Genomic DNA, 23,543 nt, shown 5'->3' on the forward strand with positions numbered 1-23,543 from the left:
CAGCATCACATTGTGACATGTTTAATATTGATGAGTTTGACCTCCCGGGAGTTATAATTCATGCACCCCTTTTAAATACAAATGTCTAATTTATATGGTAAACACATAGAATTTTGGAGATTAGCATTTTAATCAGCTTTAATCTCAGTATTTTCAGCATCCCCTACCTCTCTTTTCTCTGTCCAGAAAGGTCTCACAAAACCACTTTGGAAATGGCAGTTGATGTCCTGGTCTTGAAGAGGCTTGTGTACCAGGCAGGGTCTGGGGAAGGAGCCTTTCCCTAAGTAGGTAGCATGCTCACAAACCTTAGAGTGTGCAAAGCCATGGTCAAGTATTTAAGGGACACAACAGTCCACCCATTCAACAAGTATTTGAACTGGGGCCATGCAGAAGTAGTCTCTCTCTCTCTCTCTCTCTCTCTCTCTCTCTCTCTCTCTCTCTCTCTCTCTCTCTCTCTCTCTCTCTGTGTGTGTGTGTGTGTGTGTGTTCCTGATGTTATGATACTTCTGACCTGGAATTAGGCTTCGATTTTTCCCCTGTGTTTTTCTCTTTGCAGGTCTGCGAGCTTTGAAGTTTCATCAAAATGTTCCAACATTCCAGATCTTGAAAAGAGGGCAACATGTTTTGTTTTTGAGGTGGAGGTTAAGGTCCCAGAAATAACCTGTCAGGAAGATTCTAAATTCGATCTAGTGTGGGGTACATAAAGACAGCTCCTGTTGTCCCCACCCCCAATTATGAAGTACTAGAGATAGATGGGTTTTTCTACTTGGTTGCAGGAGGAGCCAAAGGGGGCATTGAAGGGGCGGCGGCGGTGGGCGGGGAGCCAGGCCAAGGCTGAGTCCTGTGCAGCCATTGGTGGGGAGTGCGCGCTGAACTGAGCATGTTCGCGCCCGCCAGCCAGGGCCGCAGCCACAGCCGCAGGGACGGCAGCCGGGAGAGCCACCGCGCATTATGCAAAGCGGCAGCAGATGTGAGCGGGGCCAGCTGGGTGCTCCTCGGCCTCCGCTCCCAACGGCCGGCCCAGCTGCCTGAATTGTCCCGGACACTCCCCTGGCCCTCTCCAGGGCCGAGATGGCCTGAGGACCCCAAGGCGCGGCGGCGCAGCAGTGGGGTTGAAACATGGGGAACCAGGATGGGAAGCTGAAGAGAAGCGCAGGTGATGCCTTCCACGAAGGCGGCGGAGCCGAGGATGCCGCGGGGCCCAGGGATACAGAAACCACAAAGAAGGCGAGCGGGAGCAAAAAGGCGCTTGGCAAGCACGGCAGGGGAGGAGGGGGCAGCGGGGAGACCAGCAAGAAGAAGAGCAAGTCCGATTCTAGAGCCTCGGTGTTTTCCAACCTGCGGATCAGAAAGAACCTGACCAAGGGGAAAGGTGCCTGCGACTCGCGGGAGGATGTGCTGGATTCACAGGCCCTGCCGATCGGGGAGCTGGACAGCGCTCACTCTATAGTCACCAAGACCCCGGACCTCAGCCTCTCCGCTGAGGAGACTGGCCTATCGGATACCGAGTGCGCTGACCCTTTCGAGGTGATCCATCCTGGTGCTTCTAGGCCTGCTGAGGCTGGGGTAGGGATCCAGGCGACCGCGGAGGATTTGGAAACTGCGGCTGGAGCGCAAGATGGACAAAGGACCAGTTCTGGTTCAGACACGGACATCTACAGCTTCCACTCCGCTACGGAGCAGGAGGATTTGCTCTCAGACATCCAGCAGGCAATTCGTCTGCAACAGCAGCAGCAGCAGCAGCAGCAGCAGAAGCTGCTGCTCCAGGACTCCGAGGAGCCTGCAGCGCCCCCCACTGCCATCTCCCCTCAGCCTGGGGCCTTTCTGGGCCTGGACCAGTTCTTGCTGGGACCTAGAAGCGAGGCTGAAAAGGACACAGTACAGGCACGACCGGTGAGACCTGACTTGCCTGAGACCAAGTCTCCGGTGCCTGAGCATCCTCCGTCTTCCGGAAGCCACTTGGCCTCCGAGACACCGGGTTATGCGACCGCCCCCTCCGCAGTCACAGACTCTCTCTCATCACCAGCCTTCACCTTTCCTGAAGCTGGGCCAGGGGATGGCGCCACCGGAGTTCCCGTGGCTGGAACTGGGGACACAGATGAGGAGTGTGAGGAGGATGCTTTTGAGGATGCCCCCCGCGGTTCTCCAGGGGAGGAATGGGTCCCAGAGGTGGAAGAAGCCTCACAGAGGATGGAGGAAGAGCCAGAGGAGGGGATGAGAGAACCCATTACCTCTGCAGTCGCTTCTTTGCCTGGTAGCCCTGCACCCAGCCCTCGCTGCTTCAAACCTTACCCACTCATCACCCCCTGCTACATCAAGACCACCACTCGGCAGCTCAGCTCTCCCAATCACTCCCCGTCCCAGTCCCCCAACCAGAGTCCTAGGATCAAAAAGCGACCGGACCCTTCCGTGAGCCGGAGCCCCAGAACCGCCTTGGCCTCTGCTGCGGCTCCGGCGAAAAAGCACCGGTTGGAGGGTGGCCTCACGGGCGGCCTCAGCCGCTCAGCCGACTGGACCGAGGAGCTGGGCGTCCGTACACCAGGGGCAGGAGGCTCCGTGCACCTGCTAGGGCGCGGGGCTACTGCGGATGACAGTGGTGGCGGGTCCCCTGTGCTGGCCGCCAAGGCACCTGGGGCTCCAGCGACAGCTGATGGCTTTCAGAACGTGTTCACAGGTGAGCGCGCCTGCCACGTATCTCCGGGTGGCAGGTCGCCTGCCAATCAGGTCCTTCCTTTACCACCCCGCCCCCTCCACGTTCTGAAAGGCCCAGGCCTGTTATTTACCGCCAGAGGTGTCTCCTTAGTTAAAAGCCTTGGGTGTGCTTATTCTCTTCTCAGGATAGAAAAGAGGAAAAGAAAAAAATGTAGTTGTATGTGCAAAGTCATCTCAAAAGAGGACTGATATGCTCACGGCCCTTAGCCTCCTTCCCTCTGTGAATATTAACCCCTTCTGTGTCTTGCTACCTCTGTCATCCTTCATGTTATTTCTTTTCCTTCTATATTTTCACCGTCTAAAACTGTACATAGACCTTCCCAAGGATCTGTATTGCAGGCACACAACATTTATTCTAGTACATTCTAAAGGTTATGTCTGACCACCTCGAAGATAGTTTTCTACCATGCAGTGGTCTGGGTACCATACAGGTAATTTGCGAAGTTAAGTGATTACTCCTTTTTGCGAATGCTAGCAAGTATGATATACGCTCATAGAAAATGAATAAATAATAGACCATTAGTAATGTGTTATTTATTTATGATTCTAAGGATTGAAACGATGGCCTTTTGCTTGCTAGGCAGGTACTGTACTACTGAACTATGGCCTCAGATTTCTGAGATGCTTCTTGTTTCCGTAAAGGGTTTCCGTAAGTTGCCTAGGTGGGCAATGAACTTAAACCTGGCGATGTCCCGAGTCAGTGAGAGGAAGCTGAGATGTGGACATTTTGAACATGGGAAACTGAAAGCACAGGGCTCCCACTGGTCCTGTCTTCCTTAGGTGACTGCGCCTGTGATAGGTTCAGTCTGTGTGATAGACCACAGTCAGCATCAGCTTCCCGGGCTAAAATTCAATCTTCGTTTCTTCTTGTAAGTGCAAAGTATCTCTTGAGTTTACTGCTGACGCCAGTGGGACTCCTGTTTCACATATTATTATTGAAGATGTACTGTTCAAATATAAAGAACAGAGAGGAAAAATAGCAGCACTGAATGCCAGTACTGATGGGTTTCAGAAAAATACACGAAAAGTTAATTTTTAAATGCAATTTCAAATGTGTTATGTTAGTATAATAAACAGGTTATCGTTTAGGTGTATAGCAAGTGCCCGCAGTCTCAGCACTTGAGAGGCAGGGATAAAAGGTTGGGCAGATGCGTTCTTAGTTGTCTAGAAGCTGTAGTAACTATGGGTTTGTTTTTTTTTTTTAGTATATTTATTTTATTATTTTTATGTGTGTCTTTGTTTCGCATACATCTGTGTCTATGCACTATATCTGTGCAGTGCCTGCAAAGGCCATGATAGGACACTAGGACTGGGTTACAGATGGCTGTGAGCCACCCTGTAGGCACAGGGAATCTAGCTCAGGTCCTCTGGAAGGGTAGCCTGTGTTCTTAACCAACGATCCAATTCCCAGACCCTTTAGTACACTTTTTCCCTTAGTACACTTTTAGTTTACTTTTATGATAGCCTTTATTTTGATTTTGATTTATTTTAAGATCAGAACCTTAAAAGTGATTTTTATTGACTTCGTAGACTTTATTTACTTAATACTAACATATTATTTCCTCCATGCTCTTTACTGTGGAGATTTACTGAAAGGGGAAGTTTGAAGTCATGGATCTACTAGACATGATGTAAAGAAAATTAACATATTCAAAACTGAAAAGGTCATATTTTTATGGATGATGATTGAACAGTTCTTGGGATAGTTCTTTCGTTGTTTGGATTTGGGTTTTTGTGAGGGGGCCTTATGTAATTCAGGCTGGTTTCAAACTTCAGTACTTAAGGATGACCCTGAATGCCTGATTCTCCTGCCTCAGTTCCCCAACTGCTGGGAGTATAAGCTTGTGCTATCAAGCCTGTCTCTTAATATAATTTGTGTGTGTGTGTGTGTGTGTGTGTGTGTGTGAACTTGTTTTGTGCTGAGAATAGAACTTAGAGTCTCGACTTTCTAGACAAACCTTTACCAGTGGGTTACAGTAGCCTGACACACAGACTACTGAATCGTGGCCCTGGCTTTCCAAATTATACTAACTGGAAGTTACTGACAAGTGGAGAGCATGGGGGGTCAGCTCTGTAGGAAAGCAGTTGTCTAGCATGGACTTCAGTATCAGCACCGAAAAGAAGTACAGTGTGCAAGAGCCTACCTTCTATCCATCTACCCCTGTTACCTATCAGCTATAACCTATAATCTCTCTCTCTCTCTCTCTCACCATCTATCATCTTTATATCATCTATGATCAATCTATCACTTATGATCTATCTACTTTACCCTCTATCTATCCCTCTATCAACTATTTATTATCTATCATATATATGTATATGTATATATATATTTATATAAAATCTATCTAGCAATCACAGTTCCTCAGGGTTTATCAAGTATAAAGCAATAATTGACTTAATAGAATTTATTAAAGGAGAATTAAAGAGAGTCCTGGAAGATCACAAGACCTTAAATATATTGAGGTTTTATTTACCCCCAACAAAAAGTGTTCTTAAGTCTTGGGTTTCATTTAATTTTGCTATTATTTTCAAATTTCAAATGTGTAACTCTTGAAGGTAGCCTGTGAGTTTTGTTGGCCTCCTCAGGCAGATTTTTGTTATTATACAGAATAAAAGCCATTTTTATGTGGCAGTCATCTGCCTGTGTTAGATGGTTGGAAATTGCTGCCAATGGATGGCAGGTTGAGTTTTGTGTTCTATGTTTCTCAGGGACATAAAGCAATGAGTAGATTTAACTTAGCCTGGGACTGGTGGGGAAATGAAGATCAAGTTCTCAAGGTCATGCTGTATAACTTATTCCTAGACAAAGCTAGAAGAGAACACTGTCCACTGAGTCACCCTTACTTACAGCTAGCGTTTGTATCTTTGGCACTAGATGATAACATACAAAGCGAGAACCTTTGAAAGGCATTGCCCTATCTAATGCTTTCCCTGATAAGATTTTTCTGGTTTCTGTTAGTAGAGGTCGAATATCTGACCTTCCTTGGGACAAATGATGGGTGAATTTGAAGTGAGAAAAAAACTGGATTTTTCTTGAGAAAGCTGTCCTGGAGACTGTTGTGTCAGAGGGTTACCAGATTGGCCCTGTCTTTGTCATCTAACACTTTTCTCAGCTTTACAATCCTCTGTGGTGGTTTTATAGGCAGCTCAGAAGTTGCTCAGGGCTCAGTGAACACTGGTGTTATCCTTAAGGAGCTAGGTTGTTGGTCTTAATTGTGGAATTATTTAGATCAGTTAATTTCCCAGCTGCCTTTGAATCCAGAAGGGCATTGTATCTCTTTGCTTCCCTCAACATTCTTTAGCTTTATAGCACTGGAGAGCGGGGAAAGTGATTCTCTTTTTACTGCATTGCCAACATAGCGAAAATCATGCAAGTGGAAATAGAATCTCCCGCCCAGGTTTTTGTCTCTGCTGAATATGTCAGTGCTCAGTGATGAGGCATTCTTCTTTCAGTTGTGGGGAAATTGACGGTATTGGAGGGCAATCCATTTCAAAATTTCACACCTAAGTTATTGGAAACGTGCCCCTTTCAGTATTCCATAGGGAGAATTTGAGAGGTTCTCCACTGAAAAGTGGTCTTGGTGTCAAACTCTGGGCCTCTTGTATGCTAAGCAGTTGCTTTATAACTGAATTGCATTCCTAGCCTGGTAATAGGGTGCAGTTAATTAAAGTTTGGACATCTAATATATTGAATTTGTGATGCCAAATCACTTTTGATAGGAATCTTTCCAGTCAATTATGCACTTAATCTATCTCCCTTTTAAGCGCATGGGATGAAAGTTCCATCTGTTTTACAAGGCTCGCTGTCATCTTCGGGCACATCATTGTCTTGTGGAAGCACTGGTGTGGCCCCTGCGAGTTGGTTTACGTGTGTGGGCTAATGGCTATGGTCTCTGTCACTTGGGCTTTTTTATCTGTATAGTTTCTTGATTCCTTTCTGGCCATTGCTTCTTTCATTCTTAGTGCTTTCTTTATCTGCTTCTGCACTCTCCCGAATTCCTTATGATTTGATTTTACTCATAAATTTGTTACTAGCTTGTAAAAGTCTACAATTATGATGTTACCTCCATTTATTATGCTGGATGTCAGATGGCTCTGGGATGGTGCTTTACTTAAGTATATGTAATCTTTATCACAGTTTGAAGTACAGCTATGCTGAATCATGTCTCTATGAGCAACCAAGGCTCAGACAAGTCAAAGAACCTGACTAAGAGCATTGAGCTAGTAATCCCCACCTACTGTATGACCTCAAAAATCCAAAGCCGTTGTTAATGTGCTGAGAGCTAAGCCAAGTGGAACCCAGAGTTTCTCAAGCTAAGTGGCAAAGTGCTTGCATCAATAGCTTGAACTTTTTACTCTCATTATGACTTTTCTAAAGTTTCTCTTATTTGTTGTATTAATAGACAGGAGGAGTCACTCTGGGAGTGAGTATTTTCTCACAGAGCTCTTAAAAAAAGTGTTTTTGGAGATAGTATCTTATGTACCTAGCTTTGAACACCCTAATAATAAATGCTATCATTAAACTCCTGGTCCTCCTGTCTCCCAAGTGTTACAAATAAAGGTATATGCCACCATATCTGGCTCTAATCTTGGACTCAATGTATAGCTTTTTAAATCATCACACTGAAAATTTTATAGGCCAAATAGTGTCATAGCAGTAGCTCCTGGCAGAGTACAGGTATAAATAAATGAAGCAGGTGTCTCTGAAAATTATGCTATTGGTCTGGGCATGGTAGCTCACTCCTTTAGTCAGCACTTGGAAAGGAAGGAGGGCAGATCTCTCTGAGTTCAATGCTAGCTTGTCCATACAAAAATAAAAGCAAAAATAAAAACAAAAACATCCCCAATGATAAAGAAAGAAAGATGATTATGGCATTTATATAAACAAGGAAACAGGGGTGCCTAGATATTGTTATTTTCAGGTTCCAGACATTAGAGACAATTTGACCAAGAATATTCTTTATGTCATTTTAGTTTTTTCTGAAAGATTCTTTTGGACTGTGGCTTGGATCAGAGTGAAACATCCCAACGGCTTCAGTGATACGCGAAATGACTGCCTTATGACCTGGGGATTGGCCTGGTTTTAAGTGTGTTCAAGCACTTGGCTCTCAGCCATGCACATTTGAAATAGAGCAGGTGCCTTCACGGAGTTCCCTTCGGGTTCTACTAAAAAGTTGCTGAAACTGTGTTGGATGGTGGTTGGTCTAAACAGTTATCCTGCGTATTTGCTTCCTAGCTTTATTCTTTAGCTAAATGACTCACCCGTAATTGCTCCTCAGATATATGAGCATGGAGGAACAGCTTCACACTAAGAATGTTAGGATTCAGTGACATCATGGAACACAGCCCCTGCCACTGCGCCTGGCAAAGAGCAGGTGTTTAATTGATTTTGATTGATTTCCACAATGGACTTGTTTTCTCAATAAATTTTATTGTTTGAAGTGGACAGAGCCAAATGTTTGAAAACAGGACCAAACAGTTCTGAAACTATTATAAAATCTTGGCAGGTTATAAATTGTTCAGATACTTAATGAAATTATTTCTTAAACATAGTTGTTTGTTTTTTTTTTACATAGCTATTCTATTTCTTTCTCTCATTTTTTTTTTTTTATAATTATAAACATTTTCATCACTTCAGGTTTCTGGGGGCCCAGAAAAAGAGGGTGAGGGTTTGGTTGTGAGAAATGGAGATATTGCTGCTTACTAAAGGAGGTATGGGAGACCAGTATGATAATTTAGACCTGTAACCAGGCAACTGAAACAGGAGGATTGCCACAAGTTCAAAGCTAATGTGACCTGTGTGTCAGATAGTCTCTATGAAAAACATCAAAGCAATAATGAACAACAGCAGAGAACAGGAGGGAGGGAGGGGAGGGAGGGAGAGAGAGAGAGAGAGAGAGAGAGAGAGAGAGAGAGAGAGAGAGAGAGAGAGAGAGAGAACTGACACCCTGTCAGTGTTTGTTCTGTCCAGTATCTGTTACCAAGCACTGAACTTTTGGCCTTCTTCCCTGATTCTCACATGAGATAGTGATTGAGACACACTAATGTATTTGCTCTTCTATGACTATGAGCTCATATTTCAGACCCTGGGCCTTTCTTTGTCCTGCATGCTCACTTTCTTCGAAGTTTAGTTTGCTTCTTGGGAAGCATGTCAAAAGGACCAAGTGAAGGCCACGTCTTCCGTGTCCCGTCAGTGAGCCCTGGCAGTCTCCATATCACTCTTCAAATGTGCTACCTGCATCATGCCACTGTCTGGATTTAGGATTTCTTCTTCCTTGCCTTGCCTATGCTGTCCACCCATCACCTACTTTTCCTCTCCATCTGCCCACTCATGTCTGTTGTGTGTCTTGCAGGGTGCTGTCCAGACAAACACTGAGTATGTGAGTTCTTGGTAAACACTCATCCAACATGTGTTTCTGGGATTGACACAAGGAAGTTGGGGTATTTAGCTGTCCTGAGGTCAACTACAACATGTTGAATCTAAGCTTGAGAGTTACACCAGACTTCTGGTCAGTTGAAGTTAGTTATAGTCAATGAAGTAAAGATAGCATGATAATTGGTGGGTCTCTTGAGAGCACACATCATCTCTGCCGGAGGTTAGGATTAAAATGGTAACCGTAGTACAGAAATTCAAGCTTTCACATATGTATATACTCATATATGTGTACATATGTATGTATACATATTAATTTATATATATATATATATATATATATATATATATATATATATATATGTGTGTGTGTGTGTGTGTGTGTGTGTGTGTGTATGTGTGTGTGTATATACAAGCACTCATGCCATGTCACACACATAGAGGTCAGAGGACAGCTTGCTGAGTCAATTCTCTCCCCCATGTGCTTCTCTTGGATGAAAATCTGAGCTTTAGATTTGGCAGCAAGCACTTGTACCTACTGTGCCATATTGCAAGCTCTATATACATACACATACACATACACATACATAATACCCATGTTTCGGGATAGGAGTACTGAGATTCAAAGTCAGAGCCTCACACATGCTAAGCAGGCACTCTGTCTTCTCTACCGGAGCTCTGCCACCAAGCTGCATCTCTATCCTTCAGTGCATACATAATGAAGAATGATTGAAGACGTTTTAAGGCTAGGGAAAACGTTCAGGTGGTAAAGTGCATGATACACAAGCATGAGAGACTGAGTTTTATCCACAGAGCCCACATATATAAAAGCCAGGTGTGGTGACTCATTTGAAATGTTAGTTCTGAAAAGACACAGACATGGGGATCATGAGGTCAGGCAATGTAGCCTAACTGGGAGCATTATACCAGGAAAGACCCTGGTTCAAAGACATAAGGGGGGGAGTGCTTGTGGAATGATGCCACTGTTGATCTCTGGCCTACACACACACACACACACACACACACACACACACACACACACACACACACAGACACACACACACACACAGACACACCATCCCACAAGGTAAAGGGAATAGGTAAACTTTTATTTCCATTCACTCTAACTTTCGTATTAGAAATAGTAATGGAATTCAGCATTAAGGATTGTTAAGGAGAAATCAAGTTTTATCTGTGACTTAATAGTCGATATGAATTTTCCAAATGCAAAAACTTTATGATGCCTTTTACTTTAATTTCTGTTTACGTGTGTACCTTCATGTGCTTATGTGAATAGGTAGGCATGTACCCTTGCAGATCAGAAGCTGATGTTGGATGCCCTGGAGCTGGAATTACAGGCAGTTGTGAGCTGCCAAATGTGGGTTCTGGGGAATGAACTTTATTCCTCTGCAAGAGCAGCAAGCATTCTTAACAGCTGAGTTATCCCTCCAGGTCTTACAAGGCTCAAAAATATTAAAATATAAACAAGGCAAAATATAATTTCTATTCAATTAGAATAAATCAAAGCAGTCCCTAAAAACTATTAGATCAAATAACATTTATTGGATGTCACAAGAGGATGCCAACTGTGGCAGACAGTTATTATCCCTTTGATGCCTGTTCCACTGTTGGTGAGAAAGAGAAAATGAATGGCTTACTCCTTTACAAAGATGGGCATGGAAGTGTTAGCTGATCAGGAAAATGCCTGCTATTCCTCTGTGGTCCTCCCATCAGGTTACAGCATACTATGGAGTCCTTGGACACTTGGTTACTGGATGTTAGAGCAGGGCTGGGCTAACTGCAGATCTTGTATATTCAGCAAGAATGAGATTCACAGCTTGAGAAAATCTACACTTTAGTGTGTTGGAGTGCTATGCTGAGAATGTTCACACTGCCTAATTGGGTCTCTTTATATGACGGAGAAGGGTTCTTTGTGTCATTTACATCATTGCTTTAAGGGACCAGGAAGGAACCAAATATTTACCAGCCATCCACTGCAGGACTACAGCAGAAGTTGTCAACAGTTTCCCTTTGCACTTTTCTCCCCTCTTCCTGTTTCTTCCCTCTCTTCCTCCCTTCCCTGCTCTTCCCCACTTCCCTCACTCTTCCCTTTCTCCCTCCATTCCCCCTTCTCTCCCTCCCTCCCTTCTTTCCTTCCTCTTTCTTCCTTCTCATCTCTTCCTAATAGTCTGGTTTCTCAGTTAACCAAAGCAAAGGCAGGACTAAGGATGTTGCAAGATGGTAACATTCGTCTCACATGTATGAGGTCTGTAGTTTGACCTTAGGCACACCCTGGTCCTCTAGGACACAAGAGAAGAAAAGAGAAGTAGAGGCCATCTTGGGAGGTAGTTTACTCCAGTTTGTTAACGCTATGATTATTTAGAACAGGTCTAACAGGAGTCTCTGAAATCATGCACTGCATAGACACAGTTTGTTGTAGTTTTTCCAGTGTTGGAGGTGAAGAGAATCCTTATGCCCAGGAGATCCATTTACATGGAATACTAATAGCTTGGGAGCGTTGGCAGAGGTGGGGAGAGTCCTGATGTTTTGATTTAGAGGGTGTGGACTGATTTTCGTTTTTATATTTATGTGCATATATATGTCTCTGTATATATCCTCAAGGAGGCCCAAAAGAGGCATCAGATGTCTTGCAGCTGGAGGTACAGGCAGTGTGAGCTGCCCCACGTGGGTCCTGGGAACTGAACTTTATTCCCGGGCAAATTCAGCAAGTGCTCTTAACTGCTGAGCTATCTCTCCAGAACCTTTAAGATTTGACCTGGCTGGGCTGCCTTTATCTAGCGTGAATGTTGGACTCTGTGCTTTTGCGTATTGAGTTTAATGTTTGTATGTGGTAGATGGTATTGCTTTGTGAAAACATGAAGAGTCGTGTTGTATAATGTTTGATCAAAACTTAAACCCATTTGTCTTTCTATTGTGAGTCTTTCCAGGCTCACTGAGCAAAACCATTTAGATCTATGACCAGCATGTGACTCATCTCCAAATAAATGGATTCCAGGCCCAGCCATTCTCCTTGTCCTCTGAACTGCCCAATAAGAGGAGTGCATTAAGTCTTTACTTCAGTATACTCGGTATATTGGTTTTTGTTGTTTTAGTTTCTCCATCTGTGAAACGTGCATGTTCAACAATTTCATGGCTCTGTAATATTTTAAGAATTTTAAGTTGGTATTAGCATTAACTCCCATTCCAAATGTGGTCTCACTATGTAGCCTTGGACTACATTATGTGGACTAGGTGGTCTCCTATTCACAGAGACTCACCTGATTTTGTCTGAGTGCTGGGATTAAGGCCCACACCATTATGTCCAGCTCTGACTTTAAAGTTCTGTAGAGATAAAACACAGAAAAGACAAATGCTCATAGGTTTAAAAAAAAAAAAAACCTTATTGGCTTAAACTATTGTAGTGTGGTTTGATCCTGTTATAAAACAATCTACTTTTACAGGATCCAATGTAAATCCAGCTGAACACATCGTTGAAGGGCTCTGTAAGTAGTAAGTCATTTCGTTGCTAAAATACATGCTTTCTCACTGAAACAGTAACAGATGGAATGACAATAAAGATCATCTTTTGCCTCTGATGCATCAACTTAGGAATTCTTTTTCCCATAGACTATCACATGCACCATTGGAGATGGTTACTGGCATGCGCTCTCTGTGGGAGGTATTGCATTTTACAGCAATCAAGTTGTTCTGCGAGACAATTATACCTTTCTGTGTGTGCAGTGTTACTTCGGTTAAATGTCTGGGAGGATGCTAGATGGCCGTGAAACATCCTGGATGTTTATTTTTGGACATCAAATTGGATGTCCTATTTTTAGAAAAAAAAAAAAAAACCACGAAGTTTATTGAGTGTGTCAGAGTCAGCATCTTTCAAGAAGGGATGGGTAGAACAGTAAGAACTGTCATGAGTTAGAGAGAGAAACATACAGTTGGGCTGTAAAATCTGACAGAAGGGATAAGGTATCCTAGCATCCTTTAGTTTGTGGCTTGGATTACTTATTTATTTCTCTAGTACGCTTTATTTGATTATGACTGCTTTCACTGTCCTTTGCCTTGTGATAGCAAAGGGTAGGTGTATGGCTTCTGGTTTAGCTTCAAGATGAACTACTGAGGTCCACCCCCAGTCTCCTTTTGTAAATCTCCTCTGGGCTATTTTCCCAACTTTAGTGGAGAATTGACTCCCAGATCTGAGCCATTCGTTGATGTTTCTTTCCTGGGCACCAGTCACCTCTCCCTTAAACATTACAAGTCTCTGAAAGTCACAGTCTAAGACCACACTTTTCTTCTCCATCTCCCCAACATTGTCTGCTGGGTCCCCTCACCAAGGAACTGCTGTCCTGTCTGCCCTTATTCTTTCATTCCTTAAACCTTCTACAACCCATTAATCTTTCCACTAAAAATACCGCTTTACATTACTTTGTATCCACTTTTTAAAGTTCCAATCACAGTCGCTGACTTCCCTGCCTTCTACTCAAAGTCTGGCTGGTCCCACAGGCATGAGACCAAACTATTTAGTATACACATCTGGGGTCTGGAAGTGTGGCTCAGTATTAGGGCATGTTCAGCACCCATGAATCTTTGGGTTACAGAGTACAGTAGAATACACTTTTACATTGACAAGTCTCAAGCTAGAAACATCTTACTCAGCACGTTTTATCCCAAGGATAAAGCTTAAAAATCATATGTGTGTGCCTATATATTATGCGTGTAATATGTTTTGTATCATATGGGCAAAAAGAAAAACCTTAGACAAATTAAAATTTAACAGGCCTTCAGCAGAAAAGGAGGGTGCACAGAATAGCATTCCAGATAAAAAGCCAGTTTACGACATGTTGGTAGGGGATATAGAAGTGACATTCGGAAATAGCTTGATGTGTTACTTTTATGCAGTTGCCTTATTTCGTCATTTTTGACAACGTGCAGCCTATATTTGTCTTCATTGTCAGTCCATATGACTGGGGAAAGGCTTCATTATAAGAAACTCTTGTTAGATTCCAGTTTGTTTGCCTAGTAGATGACCTTGTATTTCCCCACATATGGAAGCTGCTTTAGGATGACTTTAATGTAAAGACATGTAAATTACTGTGCAGTGCATTATGCATGTGATGTGTAATAAGCATCATATGTGGTTTAACGTGTTAATGCTTTTTAGCCTGGTCCCTTTGTTGCTTAGTGTTATCCATCTTCCTGTCCCAAACACTGTAGTCATTTAATGATGGCTCATGTTCTCTTTGTTCATTCTAGGTGGAGTTGACACCATTTCAGGGGAAGAATTCAGTGGATCATATTTCTTATACCATAATACACTGCCAGATAAACCCTTCATTTAAAAAGAAAAAAAATACCGGGCTTAATATTTCTGTTTAAATGAAGTATCCCTTGCACCCCCTAAAGCACGGAAGCTCCTAAGGTTTAGACAGCTCCAGGGGCACTGTTCTCCTTTCTCCTGTGGCCTTAATGTTCCTCTGGAGTTCTGAGTGACAGCTCCGGTGCATTCCCTAGGTCTAGTCTTTGCACAGTGAGGATCTCGAGTCCTCACATCTTTGGTGACTACAGAGAACACTGGTGAATACCACACCGGGGGCCATGTGTAACTGGGAGTGAGGTTGCTTGGCCATGCAGTAGTGGCATACATCATTTGTTCAGGTATCATGAGCATAGCACGTTGCTACTTCCTACACTTTGACTTTAGATGAGTAGTCATGAAATAGCTTTTTCCTTAGTTAAAATTTTTAATTTTATAAAGTTTGAAAACTTTGCAAGCAAATAAAAACATTACACACCCAAATTAACCCAAACTCTATCTTCAATACACATCAGGTTCTGCCAACAGAGTCTAAGTGTTCCTTCCTGTGTTACTTTCTTTGATCTGTGATGATACCATGGGCGATGCCAACTTAAGGAAAAAAGGGTTGGTTTTGGCTTCTGCTTCCACAGTCATAGAGTCAGTCCCGGGAGGAGAGAGAGAGAGAGAGAGAGAGAGAGAGAGAGAGAGAGAGAGAGAGAGAGAGGCAATCAGCTCTCAGTTTACCATCAGTGATACTTCCCTCACCTCTGGAAGGTTCTAGAACCTCTTCAGAGTGCAGGAAGCTTGAGGGCAAACGTTCAATCCATGAGCCTACAAAGTGCCACCACCACAACTCCCCAACATGTATCCTCGCCAATGTTCATTGGTTTTTGTTTTTTTAATACTAACCATGCTGTCTGTGGTGAGACAGAATCTTGATGTAGTTTTAAATTATTTGTCTGTGAATGTTTCAGCAAAATCCTTTGTGGGTTAGCTATTTGTATTTCTTTTCTTTCTTAAAGGTTTATTTATTTTCACGTGAATAAGCATTTTGCTTGCATGGGTTCCCCAGAAGTTCAGAATAGGGTGCTTAGTTCCTTGGAACCAGAGTTACAAATGGCTGTGAGCTACCATGTGGGTGGTGGAAACTGAACCTAGCTCCTCTGCAAGCGCAGGTGCTGTAATCCTTTGAGCCTTCTCTCTATCCTCTCTATTTTGTTTCTCAAAACATGGCTACTCAGTTCATTTGTCCATTTCAGGTTAGATATTATTAGTTTATTTAATGTTTGTTTCTGAGTTCTTTCTTTATTTTTTGGTTAGTGTCTTGTCAAATGAACAGCTGACAGGATTTCCTTCATCAGCACACCCAGCATCCTCCCCTCTCTGTCTCTCCTGTGCTGGGATTAGAAGTGTGTGCCCCTGTGCTTTTTACTTAGGTTGTCAGGGCGCCCTCTTAGGGCTTCAGGCTCGCATGGCAGGTATTTTTCTGACTGAGCCATCTCCCATTTCCACAGTTTTGAATTTATTTGCATGGATTTTTCTGTAGGACAAAATGGGGATCTGGTTCCATTCTTCTATAGAGGCTATCCAGTTTTCCCTTTGCCATTTGTTAAAGGAGATGTCTTTTCTCCAGCCAAACTTTTATTTTATTAATATTTATTTATTTATTTATTTATTTATTTATTTATTTATTTATTTATTTATTTAATATGGTTACTTGGGTTTCTTGGAAGAGCTTCTCTCTGTGCAACAGCCCTGGCTGTCCTGGCACTTGCTTTGCAGACTACGCTGGCCTCAAACATACCACCACACCTGGCTCCAGTCAAACTTGTAAACATTTTGTAGAGCATCATGGGTCTGTGACTATGTGTGAGCACAGGACTTAGGCCACAGTGGAGATGGCTGCTTGGTTTGTGGCCTAGACCCACACTGCGACTTTGTGAATATTTTTTCTAACGATATCGTAGAACCTTTTTATTCAGTCTCTCTAAGTACTTGACATCCTATTGAGAACCCCTTCCTATTTAGAAGACTCAGCATAGATTCAGTTTACATAATGATTATCAATCTTGCGATACAGAAGCAAGTTTGATTGGCCAATATATCTTCCCTCTTTATCCTTCGTTTAAATTTCTGTGTTTAATTTATGCTTCGTGATATTTTCTCATGTGAGAAAATTCTCTCTTCCTCCAGGCTTGCAAAATTTCTCATATCCTAATTTTATCACCCTGCCCTTAACTTCTTTGATTTACAATCCCCCTTTGTGTTTCAGGTGTGATGTGTAGATTCACTGGTTTTTTTTTTTTTCCTTCTTTTACCTCCCCATGAAAAACCTAGTTTTCCAGATTTACTTGATAAATAGTTGATTACTTGACCTTTGACACCACTTTTTATATCATACATCTTTGTAATCTATATATCTATTTGTTTCAGAGGTTTCTATTTTTGCTTTTATGTGTTTCCTTTTTTTTTTTTTTTTTTTTTTTTCGAGAGCCGGTTGGTTTGTATAAATGTAACTTTGCAGAATGTCTGATTCCTGATCTTAGAGAAGTATCTGCTTTTCTCAGTGTTGACCATCTGTCCATATGTAGGTTCTATACATTGTCCCACGTAAATCCAAATGTGTGATTGCAATTCTGACTTAAAGTTGTGTGTGTGTGTGTGTGTGTGTGTGTGTGTAATCAAGAATCACACTAGTAAATGTCATTTTCAATTTACTAATTCTGCCAATCTGTGAGCACAGGATTCCTTCCCATCTTCTATTGTGTTCTTCAAGATCCTGGAGTTTTCATTGTCATGTTCATTCCTAGGTGTTATATTTTTTCCAGGCTAATAAAATTTTTTTCTTCTTCCTGATTCCTCCTGATTCAGAAAGTTTGTTACACAGAGGAGGGTCTTGAGTTGTCTGTGTTGATTTTGTAGTCTGTGTCATTGGTGAATTGTGTAACACACTTGAGAACATTTTTGCTTGAGTCTTTACAGTATAGACTCATGTCATCTGCAAATATGAACAACTTGACTTCTACCTTTTGTACTCGTATCACGCTATTTCTTTTTCTTTCCTTATCGCTCTGGCTAGCAATAAGCATCAAGGACTACGTTAGTAAAGTGGAGAGAGCCTGGGCATACTTACTGGCTCCTCAGGCTCTCTCCACTCAGGGAACTAGCTTTCATGCATTCCTCCATTTAGTCTAACACTGGCTGTAGATGCAGATTAAATCTTCCTTCCTGGTTTGGTTTCTTCAGAGCTTTCTTTTCAGGAATGGATGATGAACTTTATCAGAAGGATTTCTGCATCTGTTGAGATTATCCTGTGATTTCTGTCCCTCGGTCCATATATGTGCTTCATTACTTTTATTTGTTTTGTGGAATTGCCCTTGCATTCCCAGAATGAAGTCAACCTAATGCTAGTATAAGACATTTGAAATGTGTGGTTGAATTTGGTTTACAAATATTTTATTAAGTTTTAGCTGTGTTCTTGTGGTTCATCAAGAAAATTGTTTTATAGTTCTCTTTATTCCTTTTTATTGACTGATTGATTGTTATATATAGTAGCAAGTTTTATCTGGTTTCCTGTAGAGGCAATCCTGGTTTCAAAAGAGGGTTTTGGTAGTTTGCTTTTCCTTCTATTTTATGAACTATATTTGAGTCCAGAGATTTTAATTTTTATTTAAAGACTGGTAAAATCTATCTGGCTTAAGGCTGTGCCTTTATCTTTGAGATTCCTTATGAATTTATATTTTCTCTCTCTTGGTTAATTACGCTAAGGACTTGTGGATCTTGTTGTCCTTTCAATGACCCAATGCTTGGTTCCATTGATTCTTTGTATTTTTTTAGTTTCATTAATTTATGTGAAATGCTGATACTTTGTTTTCTAATAACTAGTTTTTCTCTTTCTTGTCTTTCTAAAATCTTGAGGTACATATTTATTTACAATGGATTATAACAATTTTTTAATGTAAATACTTATAGCCATAAACTTTTTCTTTAGAATTGCTTTTGTTGTGTTTCGAATATCCACGAGCTTTCTTTTTTCCATTTGACTAGAAGAATGTTATATTTTCCACCTTAAATTTTTTAAATGACCCACCAATCATTGAAGAGTCTATTATTCTGGGCCTGTGATATGGCTCAGTTGGGAAAGGCACTTAGTGCCAAGCCCAATGACCCAAGTTTGATCCTTTAGATCTACATGATAGAAACAGAATGGGCTTCCACAAGCTGCCCTCTGACTTCCACGCATGCTTCTTGGCATGTTTACCTCCATATACACAAAGGAAATCCAAGTAAAATGTTAAAGAAAGGAGCGGGTTCCACTGCCAGATGTGTAGCTCACACTTGTGGTCACATCATTTAGAAGGCTGAGGCAGAGGGATCATGTTGAGTCTGAGGCTATTTGGGGCTGTCTAGTGAGTTCCTGGCTACAGAATGAGAGACCCTGTCTTAAATGATGTTCACTATTTCATCTTCCTGAATTTATGGAACTTCTTTTTGTAAAAAACAAAACAACAACAACAAAAAAAACCCTTTTATTATTATACCTACATGTGGATATAGAATGTCCATGAACACATAGAGGCCAGACAAAGATGCTAGACTCCCCAGAGCTAGAGTTACAGGCAGTTGTGAGCCATTCAGTGTGAGTATTTGAATGCTACAACTCCAGATGATCAGGAATCACTCTTAACCACTGGGCTGTCCCCAGCCCCTATTTGTGTATCTTCAGGTAGATATTGTGATAAACCACAACAATTTTTTAATTTGATTCTAGAAAGCAGTTGGTTCTGGTAGTTGTTATTCCCTTGCTTCTCTAATTGGCATCTTACCCTGAAAGTCCTCTCCCTCCCTCTCATCCCCATTCCCTTCTGAACCTCGGCCACCTTTTCTGCTTGTGTGGGGAGGAGGTTCCTCTAATGTAATGTTCTCGATCTTCCTAAGGCCGAGACCTTTTAATACAGTTCTTCATGCTGCGGTGACCCACCCCCCCGCAACCATAAAATTATTTCATGCTGCTTTATAACTGTAATTTTGCTATTGTTATGAATCATAATTTAAATATATGATATTCAGGATATCTGATATGAGGCCCCCCTCCCCTAAATAGGCCCTGACCCAAATGTTGAGAACAGCTCCCTATTGTCATGTGACTTTGGCTCTGCATGTTCCAGTTAAGAGCCCATGCCCTGCATCTTGTCTATAAGATTGCGGCTCTCATGTGACCTGAGTGTATTCTTACTGGTTAAGACAAAACGGCACACTTTCTTCCTAACTGTCCTCTGGGGCCGCGTATTCCTTAACGCACAGTAGGTTCTTAAGGATTTGACTGTATCTGGTTTTCAACTTCTTCCTCTCCTCAGTTCCACTGAAGGCATGTAACAACTTGATGGTTTTTGTAACTGGTTTTAAACACACTACTTTTAAAATCTGTTCTTCCTTGGGCTCCAGTCACTTGAACTAGGTTGCAAGCCTCTGTAGGGTGCGGACCACATGGTCTCTTTCTTTTGTATTTGACTGCAGACCTTTTGTCCAAAGCTTTCTCCAGAGCTGTTGGCTGACTCAGAAGCAGAAGGTCCCTAGAATAAGAATGAGGGTAGCAAAGCTGATACCCAGCTTGGCACTGCCCATGCTCAGTCTTATGACGCTGGCAGATTCTGGAAGCTTCTTATTGCTTAGCTAGCTCTTTGAAACTGGGATGATAATGCCTGCTCTGCAGGGACTAGGGATGCGGCTCAGTGGCTAAGTACCCTGTTTAGCATGCCCCGGGGTTAGCTTGCTGAAAGACCAGGGTTAACCCTCAATGCCATTTTTTTTTTTTTTTTTTTTTAAAATCCATGTTCTGCCAGTTTTGTAAGATACTGACAGATGTCAAACACCTTTTATCCCAAGTAGGTCTGTCCACAAGAAGACTTTCCTAAGGTTGTGGTGCCTGGATGTGGGAAAAGTACTCAATAGGTTGAGGACTGGAGATTGCTTGAGTGCTTGCATTCATTAAGGATGCTGTTGACAATTCCTCCAGGCTCCACACAACAGCTGCCTAGCAATAGCTTGCATCTCTGCCCTCCAGGTACTAGAAAGTACTAAACACTATAGTAAGTGTCCATAGAACCCCACCCCTTCCTTTCTCTCTGACTCCACCTCTGTTTCTCTCTGTGTGTTCTCTCTCTGCCCTCTCCCTCCCTTTCTACCTCATGTCCCCTGTCAGACTCCTCTCTTTTTTCTCTTTCTGTCCCTTTCTCTGCCTCTATCCCTTTCTCCAGGACCCCTTTCTTCCACCAATAATCTTCTTTTGTACTAGACCAGTCCCATGGAGGGGATTTTCAGGAGAATGCATTGGCCAGGCTGCCAAGGCACTTTCTCCCATTGCATTATGCCACTCCATTTCATAAAACACAGATATCTTTTCTCAAGGGTCTGTGTGTGTTTGTCTACATTTTACGTGGTTGCTAGTCAAGGGCATAGTAGCTCTCCAGTGCTGAGATGAGGGTTTTGAATCTTCCTTATATAGGAGGATTAGTGCTTTCAGTGAGATGATAAACAGTTCTTTCTTCTTTTACCCCAGCAGCTGTCCCTGTGTTTATCCAGCTCTTTGAGTTTTGTTTATTGAGGTAAGAGGAACATGTGCAGCTAGTGCTTGAAAGTAAAGTTAATTCTATACACATAAACTTGTGTTTGTTGCCCTATAAAGCTGTGTGTGGAGAGGGGGAGAGAGGAAGAGAGAGAGAGAGAGAGAGAGAGAGAGAGAGAGAGAGAGAATCAGTTAGAGTCATTGGGGAACATTAATGGATAGTGAGTCTCCAGGATCTCATCAAATGAATTGGTTTTAAAATGAGTTTCATAAATATAGTTAAATAAATAATGTATACTTTTTTAATAAAGAAAATAATCTGAAGTTAGGATTTTTTTAAAAGATTTATTTGTTTATTTATTTTATGTATGTGAGTACACTGTAGCTGTACAGATGGTTGTGAGCCTTCATGTGGTTGTTGGGAATTGAATTTTTAGGTCCTCTGCTCTAGTTAGTCCATTTATTCCACTCTGCTCGCTCAGCCCCTGCTGGCCCCAGCCCAAAGATTTAATTATTATTATACGTAATTATTATACGTAAGTATGCTGTAGCTGTCTTCAGTTGCACTAGAAGAGGGCATCAGGTCTCATTACAGGTGGTTGTGAGCCACCATGTGGTTGCTGGGATTTGAATTCAGGACCTTTGNAAAAGCAGTCAGTGCTCTTATCGGCTGAACCATCTAGCCAGCCCTGAAGTTAGACATTCTAAAAAGGTGGTCCTATGTGCTCTTAGTTGCTTTAGATTTAGTTTAGTTTAGTTTTGTTTTGTTTTTAAAGACAGTGTCTTGCCAGGCGTGGTGGCACACGCCTTTAATCCCAGCACTTGGGAGGCAGAGGCAGGTGGATTTCTGAGTTCGAGGCCAGCCTGGTCTACAGAGTGAGTTCCAGGACAGCCAGAGCTATACAGAGAAACCCTGTCTCGAAAAACCAAAAAAAAGTACCACAGGCTATCTTGGCACTCATTATGCACCCAGGCTATCTCTGAAATCATTGTCTCCTTTCTCCTGGGATAACAGGCATGACAGGAATGTGTCACCATGTCTCCCAGAAGCAAGCTCTTAAACATTGTCTTTTAAATTTAAGTTTACTAGATGTAAAAGTAGCTGAAGATAACTTGATCTGAGCTTTTTTTTTTTTTTTTTTAATCCTTTCAAATTAATTTTACAGCAAATTTGTAGTTTCCTTCCTTTAAGTCGAACCAAATACTTTTTTTTTTTTTTTAAAGATTTATTTATTTATTATATGTAAGTACACTGTAGCTGTCTTCAGACACTCTAGAAGAGGGTGTCAGATCTGGTTACGGGTGGTTGTGAGCCACCATGTGGTTGCTGGGATTTGAACTCAGGACCTTCGGAAGAGCAGTCGGGTGCTCTTGCCCACTGAGCCATCTCACCAGCCCCCCCGAACCAAATACTTATTGACCACATTTACCAGGACAAAGTATATGATTTGTATCTTTTAAAAAATAACTATTTTTTTCTGTGTATGATGTTTTGTCTGAATGCATGTACATTTGTGTAGCATATGTATATCAAGGCTCTTTGAGGCAATAATAAGGTATTAGCTATCCTGGAACTGATGTTGCAGAAGGATGATTGTGAGCTGCCATGGGAGGCTGGGAGCTGAACCAAGGTTTTCTGTAAGAGCTGTGGGTGGTCTTAATCACTGAGCCATTTCTCCATTCTTAGCATAAAAAAAGGGGATCTTAGGAATTCCATTGTTGTGAACATACACACAGACACCATTACCAAGGCAACTCTTACAAGGACAACATTTAATTGGGGCCGCCTTATGGATTCTGAGGTTCAGTCCATTATTGTCATGGCAGGAAGCATGGCAGTGTTCAGGCAGGCATGGCACTGGAGGAGCTGAGAGCTCTACATCTTGGTCCAAAGACAAACAGGAAGAAACTAGCTTCTGGGCAGCTAGGAGGAGTTTTTCAAAGACTACCCCCACAATGACACACTTCCTCTAACAAGGCCACACCTCCTCATGGGCCACCATAAAGTGTGTGTGTGTGTGTGTGTGTGTGTGTGTGTGTGTGTGTGTGTGTGTGTGTGTGTGTGTGTGTGTGTGTGTGTGTGTGTGTGTGTGTGTGTGTGTGTGTGTGTATGTGTGTGTGTGTGCCATTTGTGTATATGAATACCTGGTAAGCTTGTACGAGGTCACTGGGGTCTTTGGAACTCGGGTTACAGATGGTTAGTGAGTTGTCCACTGTAGCTGGTGCTAAACAACCTCAGGTACTCTAGAATAGCAGAAACTGTTTTTAACTACTGACTAACACAATATAAATTTTGATAGTAGTAGTAGTAGTAGTAGTAGTAGTAGTAGTAGTAGTAGTAGTAGTAATAGTAGTAGTAGTATATATTATTATCTTGCTACTGTTTCAAACTCACTATCAAGTTATTAATGAAAGGGATTATTGAGGATGACTGTTTCAAGCTTGAGGATGAGGAAACTGCCTAGGGTTGTAACCTAGGATTAGAAGAGGGGTAGCCTAGCATTCTACAGTCCTGTGGCTAGCACTGTGGCCTTTGCAGTTTCCAGAGGCAGACAGCATCTATACCAGCCCTCCATGATAGACTG

At 42.2% G+C, this 23,543-nt stretch overlaps 1 protein-coding gene across 1 annotated transcript in view; it reads left to right on the forward strand.

Annotated features, from left to right (window-relative positions):
• The first annotated feature begins 914 nt into the window (after positions 1-914).
• Fmn2 (formin 2) overlaps positions 915-23,543 on the forward strand; it is a 304,491-nt gene continuing 281,862 nt past the window's right edge. The window contains 1 exon segment of the mRNA XM_021197955.2: positions 915-2,674. Coding sequence (XP_021053614.1) covers positions 1,120-2,674 — 1,555 coding nt within the window. The 5' untranslated portion in view covers positions 915-1,119.

Source organism: Mus pahari, chromosome 5, assembly GCF_900095145.1.
Source record: "Mus pahari chromosome 5, PAHARI_EIJ_v1.1, whole genome shotgun sequence".
Classification (NCBI taxonomy): Eukaryota; Metazoa; Chordata; class Mammalia; order Rodentia; family Muridae; genus Mus; species Mus pahari.